The sequence below is a fragment of the Pempheris klunzingeri genome, chromosome 11, assembly GCF_042242105.1.
Source record: "Pempheris klunzingeri isolate RE-2024b chromosome 11, fPemKlu1.hap1, whole genome shotgun sequence".
NCBI classification, from domain to species: Eukaryota; Metazoa; Chordata; class Actinopteri; order Acropomatiformes; family Pempheridae; genus Pempheris; species Pempheris klunzingeri.
The window spans coordinates 7,785,233-7,799,239 of record NC_092022.1 but is presented as its reverse complement, the minus strand read 5'-3'; the positions used below and the strand labels follow the sequence as shown (position 1 = coordinate 7,799,239).

Here is a 14,007-nt window from a genome sequence, read left to right as displayed (position 1 = left end):
CTTGGGGTGGCATAAGACTGACACCAACATGAAATTGCTAATGGCTGATGTTTAATAAAAGCACCAGATTAGTCTATTATATTGGTCTAATCCTACTTTCTAATCATTCCTGTACCTGGCATAGACATCCTCTGGTGGCACCAGCTGCTGGGACAGGGGCAGCTGGTAGAGGTACAGCGCCAGCAGGTGTCCGCCGCTGAAGATAGTCATCATCACACACAGGGAGCTGAAGAGCAACATACTGATGGAGCGGCTGAACACCCACCACCAAACCAGCCCGATAAACACCCCGAAATACACACCTGAGGTGAGGGAAGGCAGCGTGATACCTGTACACACATATGCACAATATGACAAGCCAAAAGAAAAAAAAAAGTTAAATAGAGAAAACTTATCAACATTTTAAAACATTACACACACAGCAGCTGCTGTATTGTACCTGCGAGCCCCAGCAGTAAAGCCACCACCACTTTCCCTGCTGTGTTCATGATTGCTGACAGCAGCAGCCTCAGGCCTGCTGCAAACACTATCAGCTTCTGGACAAACTGTGGCGGGCCCGACTGAACCGGCGCCGTAGTAATATCTGAGCTGTCAAAGGACGAGCCCTCTGTGTCACTTCCTTCCTCAGATTCTGATTCAGAGGTTTCCACTTCCTGCCAGACCCAAGAAACATTCAGACTGATATAACTGTTCATTCATAGCGTAATGTAAAGTTATGACAGTTGACTAGTGCGCAATGGTTACCTCAGGGTCGGACGGCGGTATTCCGTTTTCATGGAGATTGATTTGGGGCAGGGGGCGCAGTAGCTTTCTGCACAGCCTCAGTACAAAGAGGGAGGAGAAGAGGAGGCCCACGTCTGGGGCCAGGAGACGCACAATGTTCCCAGGGTCAACCGAGCTGAATCTGGACACGCACAACACACACACACACACACACATACGTCAAGGGTTTGATCTCCGCTGATCTCCAATCATACCAGACAGGTATGAAAATCAATTTCCTGACACTTATTATGGTAATAAAGATGTAGCTGCTATTTGTCAGCATTACTTTATCGGTAAAAGATGTTTCAAGTTTCAGTAAGTTGATTTTTATACTGAACGGAAGTCAGCTGAACTAGGTTATCTAGAACGTAGGACAGCATACTCAAATGTTTAGTAGTAATCTAGTTTTTGGACATAAGATTGCATAAACACTGATATGTTCCTCGAGACTATGAATGTTAAATATGCTCCCATACCTTACAATGCCCAAATGGTACAGGACATCTTCCCAGTGGCCGCTAACTGTTAAAAAAAAACCACAGCAATCAAGTTAGGAACAAAGCTGTTTTTCTTCTTTCTGAAAGTTTTCATTTTTACGTGACAAATGTGATTTGTTAGACATTAGAATATACTGCATGTATTCGCTTGTCATTTTCCACAATCAATTCAACTACTTTTTCTATTCTATTCTAAGTCAACTCACATCACTGGTGACATTTTAGATTAAAAAAACACTTTGTTATTCTGAGAAACGTCTTGAGTTTGTCATTACCATGCAGAGGGATGTAGGCGAAGGGGATCTGCATGAAGCACTGCAGGGTCAGTAGGGTCAGACTGGTACAGATGATCACTAGCAAGAACTGACCCGTTTTACCTGAATAGATCACCAAATCAGGAGGAAAAAAGTCTTTGATCAGAGCAAATTATATTAATGCAGTAATCACAATGTGCTAGGGTAGACGTACACTGTATGTCAAAGGAACATCCTATGAGCTGAAAATGATCAACTAATGTTATCTCTAAATCGGAGCACACTTTTGAGTTGGACTGAATAATAAGTATTTTAAGCATTTCAAAAGTTGTCACTGTGACACATGCGTGTGGTCTCCTATTCTACTCAGTGATACTGTACACACACACACACACACACACACACACACACACACACACACACACACACACACACAGCACTGTAACTGATGGACCTGGTACTGTCAGTATTTTAAATTGAAGTGGTTGTTTTCTCTTTGTGAGCTCTCTTATTGATCAGTAAGCCAGCCAAAGTGAGGTATGTGGTTCTGGGTATCAAGTGTGCTCTAGTTTTGCAGGTTGAGTGTTCAACCTGAAGCTTCTTGCAAAGATGCTGCTTCTTTAAAATGTTTTTTTAAGGGTCACTCAATGATCCTGAAATGTCAGACATGATGCTCAGACACACTCACACAAAAACAGGTACTGAATGTTAGCTGATTGTTGTAGCAACTGCTGAGGCGTCTATCATGCAGTTCTTCTAGTGGCCACTAGAGTGTCCTGGACACTGTGTGCAGCAGTGACTGCATGGAAACAAACACATCACTTCAACATTTGATGCAGCAGCCTCACTGTTTATGGCGAGACACAGCAGGGGAAATATTGTTTGAGATTTTGGGGTATTTGCCTTCATAACATGTCTTCTTTCAGAAGTTGAAGTGGAAAGAAAATGTCCAAGATACATATTTAGGTGTTTCTTTTACTACTCTGTACATTAATCCTAAATTCATATCTGTAAACGTAATTTTCTCTAAATTAGTTTTTTCCTGTTGTGTTCCTAATAACTTGTAATAATAACTAATAACTCATATTAGTTTATTTGTGGCTGTTGAGAATGTCTTGTGATTTATAGAAGTATCCCTCCGTAAAAGCACTTGGCTCAATGCATCAACAAACTGAAACAAGTATTTTTAACCACGCTTATGCAAATTAGTGTATATTTGTTTAGACAATGCATCATTTGCATATTTAAACATACAATTTTAGAAAACTTCTAACAAATAATAAATGTCTTGATTTTAGTTATCAACTGTGGACGTTTCATAGTGATATCTATTATCTATTCTCTATAATCTATTATTAGTAACTTGTTGGTAGGCAGGCTTACAGGCTAATAAGCCTACAAAGTCAGTGCTAACATGTTGATGTTAAGCAGGATTAGTTTAATGTAGTTTCTAAGTTTGATGTTTTAGCACTTTAACATTTTCTTATGATACTTATAGTTATAGAAAGTTAGTTTTAGTTAAGTAGAATCCATGGTTCACAAAGAACCACATGATTGTATCATTGTATCACACCTGACCTTGGTGAGTGTTGCCCTCAACTCCTGATAATTTGGTTGATTTTATCATTACTCCTGTAGAGGAAGTACATAGAAACCTAGTTCTGCATATATTAAAGTTATATACTTTACTTGCTTGGTCTTTACGAGCAAAGACAGTCCTTTACTTACTGAGAACGTAGGAAGGACTTCACACAAACTTTGTCATGGATTTGTGAATGGCTGGTGCAACCCAGTCCATAAGTGTTATATTTTAGTCTTTAAAACAACTACCCAGTGTATATGTAACGTTAAACCTTAAAATTTGATTTTGTGAAAATAATAAACAAGATCAGTCTTTGATACACTGCACCCATTCAGACAAAACAACAACAAGTGTGTGAGGAAGCAGAAGCAAAAAATCAGTTTCATTAATGATGATAATGAAATACTGGAAACTGGAATCAGTATAATGAATCTGTTAGGTTTCAAACAACTGCACCAGTTCATAATCACAGTTTAGAGTTTGACAGGGAAGCATTAATAGCTGATGTGGTTCAACTTTAGCTGAACCAGCAAATGTGCTGTTGATGTTCGGGATTTTTACTAAAAGCTTTGTTTCACTTAAACCTCTCTGCTTCCCAATAAGGGAGTTACACACACACACACACACACACACACTCATATAGGTGGATACACAAAAACCCATGCAAATGCACACAGGATGTACACACACGCTTGACCACTTAGTCCAAGGAGAGCAAGCTCATATTAGGGAGATGAAGATAACTGGGATCTATGAAGCTTTCAGAGAAAGGCTGAAAGGCAAACCGATTTTAGATGGTGAAATGTAAAGTGTAAGACAGAAAGAAAGAAAAAAATGCTGTCAAAATGCTGACATCACATCTTTTAATTCCTCACTGTAATTACCAGGCTATGTATAATTGATTTGACCGTTCCAACCGCATCCCCTTTACAAAGTACTTTGAGGGAGGGGCACCAATACTTTAATTCATCTGAATGCAATGATCGATGCAGAGAAAGCACACACTCATACACACACACAACACACTTTTTGTCTTACTCAATACAATATCTCCTTTATTTCCACTACTCTCACTCTTTGGGTTCACATCAAACTTTTATAGAACTGTCCTCCTTTGTGAAGTAATGAAAGGGCAGCAAGATAACACACGTTCGGTGAATTTGGGTGTTTCTACAGGTTGTGTGCATACAGAGCTCATGTGTGCATACATGCATGTAACCTTCACCCATCAGATCCAAAAACTGGCAACAGTGGAAGAAAAATGCAAAGATAATGCACTTGGCTCAATTTTCACCACTACGTTCACAGTTCATTGAAGTTACCATATTAAAAATCTATTCAAATTAGTTTTCAGTGGGTTTTATGGACACAGATGCACAACCCTGAATCACAGGAAATCTTACTATATATAATTTATATATAAATAAATATATATAAGATTAATGCTTTTGTTCTATTCTGCCTTATTAATTAAGGGAATTACCACTGCCCTCTATTTGAATGAGAATTATTAGTTACACGGAGGAATTATCTCATTTTATTTTGATCATTAGAAATTGGAGACGCAGAGTGACTGAAACTTGGAATTAAAACATCAACTGAATTCCAGCCCAAAAGATGTAGAAGTTCATCAAGCCTTTTACATTTTGTTACAGGGTCAGAGCAAAAAATAAACATAAAATCATAAATCTCTCACCTTTCATGGTGACCAGAGTGGGGTTCGGCAGCAGCGGCAAGGTGAGCAAGAACAGGAAATACACCACTGACAGGCCATTGTAGCGGAACGAAGAAGCTGAGGTGCAGAGGAAATAGCACACAATAACTTCTTTATATATGATAAATTTGGTCTTTATTAATTCACTTTTCAGAGAAAACTGAATTTTGTATTTGTTATCTATTCTATACATCACAAAAAAGCCACATAATCATTCAAATAAACTGTAATGGAAAACAAAAAAAGCAAGAGACCTGTGTAGGTTTAACCTGCCTCCTGCCTAATTTTGAATGTTTTACTGTAAATTAATAAAAATACATGTTAAAATGAAATTACCACAACTCATCCAAGCCACAAAGTGCTGTGTCATAATATTTAAACTGAAAAACATGGAGGGACTTTTCAGATGTTTATTAGTTAGTTTTCAGTTTAAATTCAGCATTTTTAAAATTTTAGATGTTTTAAATGTGAGCAACTTAATGTAATCCAGCCTCTATTTGGCAATGAGCGGTTGGTGTGTTTAAAAGTTAACAGAAAACCCTCACACTGTTTTTATCGTAAATACAGTAAGGTAAAGGAAAATTATCTATCTATTTAATCATTAGATGACAGGAACTTGGAACTTGTCGGACTTATCTAAAAACATTTCCCCCATCAGCAAATCAAATACAACATCTTTTAACACTTAAACAAAACTTCCATCACCGACTACAATTAATATGAGCAGCATGAACTTGTGAGGTTAAGGTTGCAGCACATAGTGATACAAACATAAAACCTCACATAGTATTTAAGACAACAGTACACTATTCAAATCACAGTAGATACAAAAGTACGGCTCACTTAAGGTCATTAAGTGAGGTCATTGTTCTCTGTCTCAGTCCTGAACAGACACACTGCCTCTTCTGATCACAAGATATGAATGCACCTGAAAACATTATTATTCCCGGAGACTGAACCAGTGTTGCTCGATATTATTCTGCAAAAGGCACACATTCACTAGCTTTTACTACAAAAACTCCAATTCATCAATACACCACCACCAATTCTATGAATGGCTCCCTACCACATGAACTAAGGTCTACTACGGCAGTGTCTTCTTTCAAAAACAGACCAAAAACATATCGCTAGCTTTTAGTTAGGTTTAAGTGTGGTTAACAGGGTTATTGCCATTTTTGATAATAATGATAATAACAGTCCCTTCTTATCTTATTCCATTTTGATTGCAATATCTTCTCATATGTTCTTATCTTATATGTTTTTGTCATGCCTGATCTTTGCCTATTTTTTGACACACATTACTACATCTGTTCTTTGAAATGTGCTGTACAAATAAACTTGACTTGATCTCAAATGTCACCTGTTTAAACCAAGGAGAGAAATCATTATTATCAATATATTGGTATTAAAGCAATGCTGATACCAAACAGAAATAAAAGCCACCACATATCAGTTAATGTACAGAAGAAACGGTAGTGGTCAAATATATAAAAGGTCTACAGGTATTCAGACCTCAGCTGCTGTCTATTTAGAATATAAAACATTTTAAAATCAAGCTGTAGCGACTACTGGAGTTAAGAGGCTGAGGTTGGGCTGTTTGCTGCTTGTCCGACACGCTTTCAAAAAGGATTCACTGAGATAAAAAATAAGTTTAACAAAGTTTATTAAAGAAATAGAGCAACTTATTATAACATGCATAAAATATTAACAACAATCACGGCCATCAGGCTGATAAAAACAACAAAAAATATGCCGACCCAGCAACGCTCTTCTCTCTTTGTTACCCATGGCGCCGTGCAGGTGAAGGGATGAATATAATAATGAGCTGTCCCTGACCATATCTGTGTGACCTAATTATCACCATGATTGCGAGATACCAAATAATATGAATTCATTCATTCATGGCTCCAACACAAGCATTTTCTCAAGTATTTTGAGCGTCAATAGAAACAGGCCAACCAGATTAAGAGGTACTATAATATACAAACACGTGTTATGTGGATTATTTTCTCTTATGTCTTTTTTCTCCTGAGCAGTTTTAGCTGTATGCAAAAAAAAGTCCAATACAGCTTATTTGATTTTGTAGGATTCATCAGCAAGCAGCATCTCCATTTCACACATGATCTCTACTCTGGTCTGAACCAGCGGCAGTGATACCATTTGTACATTTATTGTACACATGAACACATTTCCTCTCTAACTGAACTCTGGAGAGGTACACACCATAAATGTATTTTCTGTCACCAAAAAAAACACATACGAATAAAATAATCAAACTCAACTCACCAGCCAGCAGGAGCAGTGGTAGTAATAAGTTATAGAGCATCCCAACCACGAGGTCCCCTGCCATTTCTCCTTCTCTGTGTCAGAGACACCCACACAGCTCCTGTAGATGCTACCACCCTCTAGATTTCCACACAAATCGGTAAATGTCTTAATGGCAAAGTGGAGGGAAACCTGCTCACACATTTGTCAGGAGAACATTTATGGAGCCTCTGTCAAAGCATCCTCCAATACAGCCGTGAAAACACAGGAAACATTTCAGTTTGAGTCCCAACACGACAGACCAGTCCAGTGAGAAGCAGCACTGAGAAGAAAATTAGAGTAGAGAGATCGGAGAATCTTGATTTAAAACTGTGTGAAGATAGTGACTCCCTCTGCTTTTTGCTTCTGTCACACCCTCCTTTCCCCTCTCTCACCCCCCTCTCTCTCTCTCTCTCTCTCTCTCTCTCTCTCTCTCAGACATAATGGGTTGTATCCCATCACCTCTGTTACTATGCTCATATTGAGGCTAATCTCACTCAGGAGAATATCCACTATCATTACATGACTGAACAACATGATTCCATTAATACATAAAACCAGCCCAACAGACAGCAACAGCAGAGAGAAACTGACTTTTCACACACAGTATTATGACAGCTTTGGCAGGGATTGCTCTTAAAAGTCTTTTTTGAGAGTAGCGTATGTTTCTGCATGTACATTCTTTGCATCCGTTCACATAATATGTGGAACCCACAGTGTATTTTTTGGTTTTGGTTCTGAAACCCAGACAGATACTCATACATCACTGTGTTTGTTTCCATACAGGCGCGTTAGGCTGGCTCATCATATTTGCACTATGGGGTTGAGGGAAGTGTATCTAATATTCATGGCTGTGAGGCCATTAAGAGCTGGTGTGACTACAGAGGAATGATCAATGCAAGGACTGAGACTGGCAAAAACTTGTAACTTTACTCCAAAATGAACGACATTGCTGCTGAGTCTGTGTCTGTACAAGACAGGACAGTGGCAGAAGTTTAAACAAGTTTTGATTAATAGCTATTTCGGGCAGTGAATTTAAGCATTGGATGATGTAAAGTCTATCATTTTTAAGATAAGGAACTGCTGATTAATCTGCGTTGTAGTGTTTAGTGTTACTGTAATTACAGAGTTTGGGGCACATTGGTACAGGGTGAGTGTGGAACAGTACAATACAAGACCAAACACTGCTGAGAAGAAGCTATCAATCAGGTGTAGTGAGGTGCATTGCATCCTCCCTATTTTTTTTATGTGAAGCACTTAATGAAGATGATTTAAAAAAAACACAACTTAATCTTATTTTTTTAATTCTCTATTTTCTTTAGTGATTCTTTTCACTAAAGTTTGAATTCAAACTCATTCAGTGTTTCAGTAAAGTGTCGCAGGTCTAACCAGCTGAATTGCTAGTATGAATATTTACTGTATAAGCTTCGATAAAGTACAGGAATATTTCTCTGCAGAAATAACACTTGGAATTTACTTAGCCATGATCGACTGAAGAATAATGAGAAACTATTATGATAATCAATTAATCCTCAAGTATTGAAGCATAAACACCAAACTTTGCAAAGTTTCAGCCTGTTCTGTATGAGGATTTTCTGCTTTTCTTTAGTCTCGTGATGGAATATTGAATATTTTGGATTTTGGAGTATTCTTTGAAAAAAACAAGCTATTTGGTGACATCACCTTGGGTTTTAGGCAATGATGATGGTCATTTTTCACTATTTTCTGACATTTTATAGACCAAATGATGAATCAATTAATTGTAAAAATAATCAGCAAGTTAATTGATCATGAAAATAAGTGCTTGTCACAAGTCTAACTTGTGACAACTATATTTGGTAATAAACTATTTTGTGAACAGAGCGGTGTTGAAAAGAAGCTACTTTGCGTTTACACAGCTCAAACCAGATAAGAGGAAAACCAGATAAGAGGAAAGGAGGGGGCAAAGAAACAAGCTTCAGTTGTTTTCTTCACAGCAGTTTGACAAAATACTCAGAATACCATAACATCTGATTTATTAATCTCCATTTAATCACCTTAATACTCAAATAATCCAGACGATCCTAACCTTGTTAACTAAGACCAAACTAAACTAATAAATTCCTTGTGTGTGTTTGTCTGTAGATTATCACAGATGAGGCTCCTCTGTGGGCAGATAAACCCTCTGACTCAATGAGAGGAAAACACACACTCAATTACTCCTCAGCAGTAAATCTAAATTGATTATGATGAGAATGAGTGCTGAGTCGGCAGCTAACAATTCATGACAGTGCAGTTAAAAAGAGCTGCTAGCAGACGTGCTGGAAAAGGGTCCTGGGGAGTGACGGATGGAAAGAAAGTGTGTTTGTGTGTGTTTGGCTATTTATGGGACCAAAGGTCGAAATATGGCGGAAAATACTTTTTGGGAAGTTCTCACTTATCTCAGGTCTGGTTTAGTTTTAAGATCAAAATTAGGTGTAGATGTAGGTTACAATGAGTCAACGCTTTTAGGAAGTGAGGTGTTTACCTCTGAATGTAATCAGCTTTATTTAAGCAAAAACTGGCACACAGATGTACAATTGGGACATTTTTGCTCATTTTTAGTGCCCTGGTTTTGATGAGTGCTGAGTCTTATTATCTGTTGCCGGTAACAGTCTCACATCAGCTCCTCTAACATTTACAAACAGTTTGGTCATTTTCCAGCCTTCATCACTGTTGCACTTCTCACCAAACTGTGTCCAAACTGTCAACACAACACACTCACAGTATGCAAATTTAAGTATGTGCACTGTTAGCATGCAAATGGTGACGAGTGAAAAGTCTGAGAATTCAAAGGGCACAGAAGAAAAGGGGGAAGAGCAGTGGCTAGTGTGTGGAAATTTACATTCAAATGCATGTTTTGTCTTAGCTTTATCAGTTTCGTGATAAAGTGTGTGTTTACCACAACAAAAAGCTACATAGGAAACAACAAAGTCCTGCAAAGGGGCACTGTAATTTGTAGTTTCACGTGGTATGCTGAATCTACTAATAATACAGACCATAGACTGTTTATATAAGCACAGTGACATGCAGCAACTAATGTTTACAAAGCAAGCACAGAAGTGGAGGACTGTTGATGGGAAGACAATTAACACCAAATCTGATTCAAATCTTGAAGTTATGAGTTAAAGAAAGGTTATTAGGTCTATTTGTGTGTTATATCAGTCTGTCCATTAATAATTCCTTTGTATAGTGGATGTACAGAATTCATAGACTGCATGGTGTGAAAACTAAACTGGAGAAAGGAGGCGAGGCAGTAATGTGTTTCATGATGAACAGATGGGAGGCTCCTCCCTAGAGATTTGGACCGATGTGGCCACAGAGCACCAGGTCAGCACAACGCTCACTACCAAAACCCACCGCAAAACCCAGAGGACTGGCAGCCGGGGCGTTCAAACACAGAGCTTTTAGTCCGCTCACAGATGCATTTCACTGTTAATGTTCCCAGGCGACACCATGCTAAGCTGGGCCTGTGTATCTGTGAGGAGTGTGAAGGTTTAGCTGCAGGATGTTGGGTTTTTTCATAAATCATAAAAGTGACGGAAACACATCAGCTACTTTTCACTGGAGGAAAAGTGATGCATTATGGTTTACAGAAAATTTTGTTTCCCTCAAGAAACAGCAGATTTGTCTGTAAATTAAGGCATATTGTTTTTGTTTAACAAGCGTCCACTTAATTGCTTAAATATCACATGTACACTGATATGGGCATAGCACTGCTGAGTAATTGTTTTGTGGTGGTAGTGAAAGGCTAAACGGTATCATATACAATCAATCTACATAATAACAACATGGCAGGAATGAAAGATAAGTTGGTATAAGTTATGCATTAGCCGATCATGTATTACTTAATGATCAATTTCATTTCATTCACGGCAGAACATTTAAGACTATTTAAACTACATGTTTAAAAGCCAATCAGGTTGTACTTTATTAATTACAACCTTATACATATTCCTTAAAATATGAAATTGATATACAGTTATTTGGGTTGACTTGACAGCAAAGAATTAAAACCCAAAGTCTGGTACTCAGAGTTAGAAGACTGCTGCCACCTAGTGTTTAATAGACCCAACAGCAGTAGAGCCGACAGCCTGCCCCTGTTACTATTATGATCCTTTTATTTAATAGCATAATGAATTACATAATTATTTTGAGCCCAGAAAATCTACTGAAGCCCCTTTAATATTTACATGTGCATTTTATTGCTTCATAAGATAATCTTAGTATTTTAACAGTGTTATGTTTAGATATGTTACATTTTGAAAACAGTTATGCATTTGTTCATTTAAATTACAATATTGCCTCCTATAGGACCTGAGGGAACATAAACTTAAACAGTTTAAGGCCGGTATACATGAGAACTGTTAGATTAACCCCCTGATACTTTGTGATATATAGAAACATCAAGAACAACAAACAAACAAGGTGTAGTAATTCAAACTTCTGACCTTTGCCCCAGTCTTCAGTGTCAACAGTTTCTGTTATTTTAGCATGCGCCGTGATGCCTTTAAGTGCCCATACAACATGAAGCTCCTAGATTCAGCTTCTTAGTGAGCGAAGTTTAAAGACATGCAGGTTAGATGAACTGTAAACTTGTGAAGTACACACCTTGGAGGACTAGGTGGATATGTGTTTATCTGATTGTGCTGCCCTGTGATAGACGGGCCCTGGGTGGAGTGAAGGAAAGATGGATGGACGGATGCTGAAACGTGGCCCCATGATATTTACCCATGTGTCCTGTTACTAGTTTAGACATAAACGACACCAACTTCTGCCCCAAGGTTTGTTTTAAAAGTATCTGTGATTAATGTGATGTAATAATAATAATAATTCATGTAGCACTTTTTGAAAACAAAGTTACAAAGTGTTTTACATGGTTAAAAAAACAGTCCAGGAAACAAGATTAATTAAATCAGACGCAACAAAAATGAAACAATAAGATATTCTATAATGAAAATAAGAGGAGCAACAGTAATGAAAGACCCATTAGAAATGAAACAGAGGCTGCAGCATTAAAAAAAAGCTCTTTATTAAAAAAGAAAAGTTTTAAGTCTAACTGTCAAATGAATTATCATTAATGTTAATGTTCATTAATGTTGTATTATGATATGGTGTATAAAATACGCTTCAAGCAAACATAAGTATTGCTACCATAACTGGAATTCACATTGTACATTGTACATCACATTATATCAGTGATCTTTATAAACACAGCAAAACAGACTTGTGCTTTAAATCACGATCACTTGGGAAATACAGAAGAACATTTATCACCAGTAAGTTACCACGTTATTGTATAACATATAATATATAATATATCATATTTAGCCATGCATTTAAGTGTGTAAAGGTATGTTAGATAATGAAAAAGATACATTTGTCACCATTAAGTTGCTACATTATTATATAATATAGAATATCTAGTCATGTGTTTAAGTATGTAAAGTCATAAATATGTGTAGTTTATGTTTCTGTGTTTATTGGGATGGGTGTTGGAGGGCCGTCCTGTGTGACAGGCAATGTACCCGGCTGTGGGAGCCCCTGGCCGGGCGGCTCCTGTCCGTGTCCCCCTCCCTCCGGACCGTGCGCGGTGGTTTCCTTTGAAGAGGGCGCCGTTTTCTCCGCAGCGCCGCGCCGCTGACGCCGCTCCGCGCCCGGGCCACGTGACGACGCGAGGCGGCCTCTCCTCTCCTCCTCTCTCGGTCTTTCCTTCCCAGGGTTCAATGAGCGCCGTGTGGCCCCACCCCGTCTCTCTTCAGCGCTGTCTATCTCCTCAATGTAGGCTACTATTCTCGGAGAGAGAGAAAGCGAGAGAGAGAGAGAGAAAGGGAGAAAATAATAACCTCCAAGAATTGGTTATTCCTGTCTTTCACCTTCCACGACCAGCGGCCAGGAGGGGAGCGGCCTTCGCGGTGGGAATGTGCTGCTACAACAACCCCGCGTCCTATTTTTTGTGAATGTTAATGCACATGTAGTCTCAAGCCTTTAGCCTATTTACTCACCTCGGATTCAAGAGGAATATATATATGAATATAGGTGTATGTTTGTGTGAGAGTGTGTATGTGTGTGTACACATATTTAGGCCTTATGTAGGCTATAAAAACTGAGCCTGGCAGCGGGGGTTGCTTTTTCACCTGCAAGAAACGTGGATACATTTCGAGGGATTTTCACATCTTGGTCACGTTTTCTTTTTTCTTTTTTTCCCCTCTTTTTTAAAATATATTTTTTCTTGAGGGGATTCATCGGAGCCGAGCTGGGATTTTTTTTAGTTTTTTTTTTTTAAAGAAAGTGTATCGGTGCGCAGTTTTGGAGGCTCGGTGGTGATGTGAGGGGCTGATAACACATTTCAGCAACAAAAGCGAGGGGCAGGGAGAGAGAGAAGGCCCTTTGGAGGAGAAAACACAGCAAGGAACAGCCATCACAAATAAGGAGGACAAATCGGGGGGATATCGGATCGTGTCGGAGTCGGAGGAGGTGGGGGATCCAGCCGAAAAGACAACCGCAGTGAGTTTGGAGCTGTTTTGGGTTGATTTGATGCAGCGAGTGAAAAGGAGCCGGATGACGACGGAAGCGGCGAGAATATCACACATGTAGCTCGTTTGGGTGTAAATATTATTTGGCTTCCTCCTGACCTGCTGGGCCCCCCGACGAAGACAGCCTTCGGGGAGACGGAGGAATAGATAGAGACTGTAAGTGTTCACCTATGGAAGTGTTTATCATGAAAGGAGACGTGGAAACGAGCCGCGCCACAGCACGGGCGAGGTTTTCGGACACGCCGAGTTCGGCTCCTTGTCACGGGCAGCAGTGAGACGCAAGACCCGGGCTTTTGGAGATGCAAATTAGGCTGTTTATTCTGCCTCCGTTTGAGGT

The 14,007-nt window shown here is 38.9% G+C and overlaps 1 protein-coding gene across 1 annotated transcript in view; it reads right to left on the bottom strand.

Moving 5' to 3' along the window:
- The window catches only part of LOC139209360 (piezo-type mechanosensitive ion channel component 2), a 31,143-nt gene extending 23,981 nt beyond the window's left edge, over positions 1-7,162 (bottom strand). Inside the window, exons 1-7 of the mRNA XM_070839021.1 lie at positions 7,099-7,162; positions 4,795-4,890; positions 1,538-1,639; positions 1,242-1,287; positions 745-904; positions 440-653; positions 116-329 (exon numbers count right to left, since the gene is read on the bottom strand). Of these exons, the coding sequence (XP_070695122.1) occupies positions 116-329; positions 440-653; positions 745-904; positions 1,242-1,287; positions 1,538-1,639; positions 4,795-4,890; positions 7,099-7,162 (896 nt within the window). The remainder of the gene's footprint in view (positions 1-115; positions 330-439; positions 654-744; positions 905-1,241; positions 1,288-1,537; positions 1,640-4,794; positions 4,891-7,098) is intronic.
- Between the last annotated feature and the right edge of the window lie 6,845 nt (positions 7,163-14,007).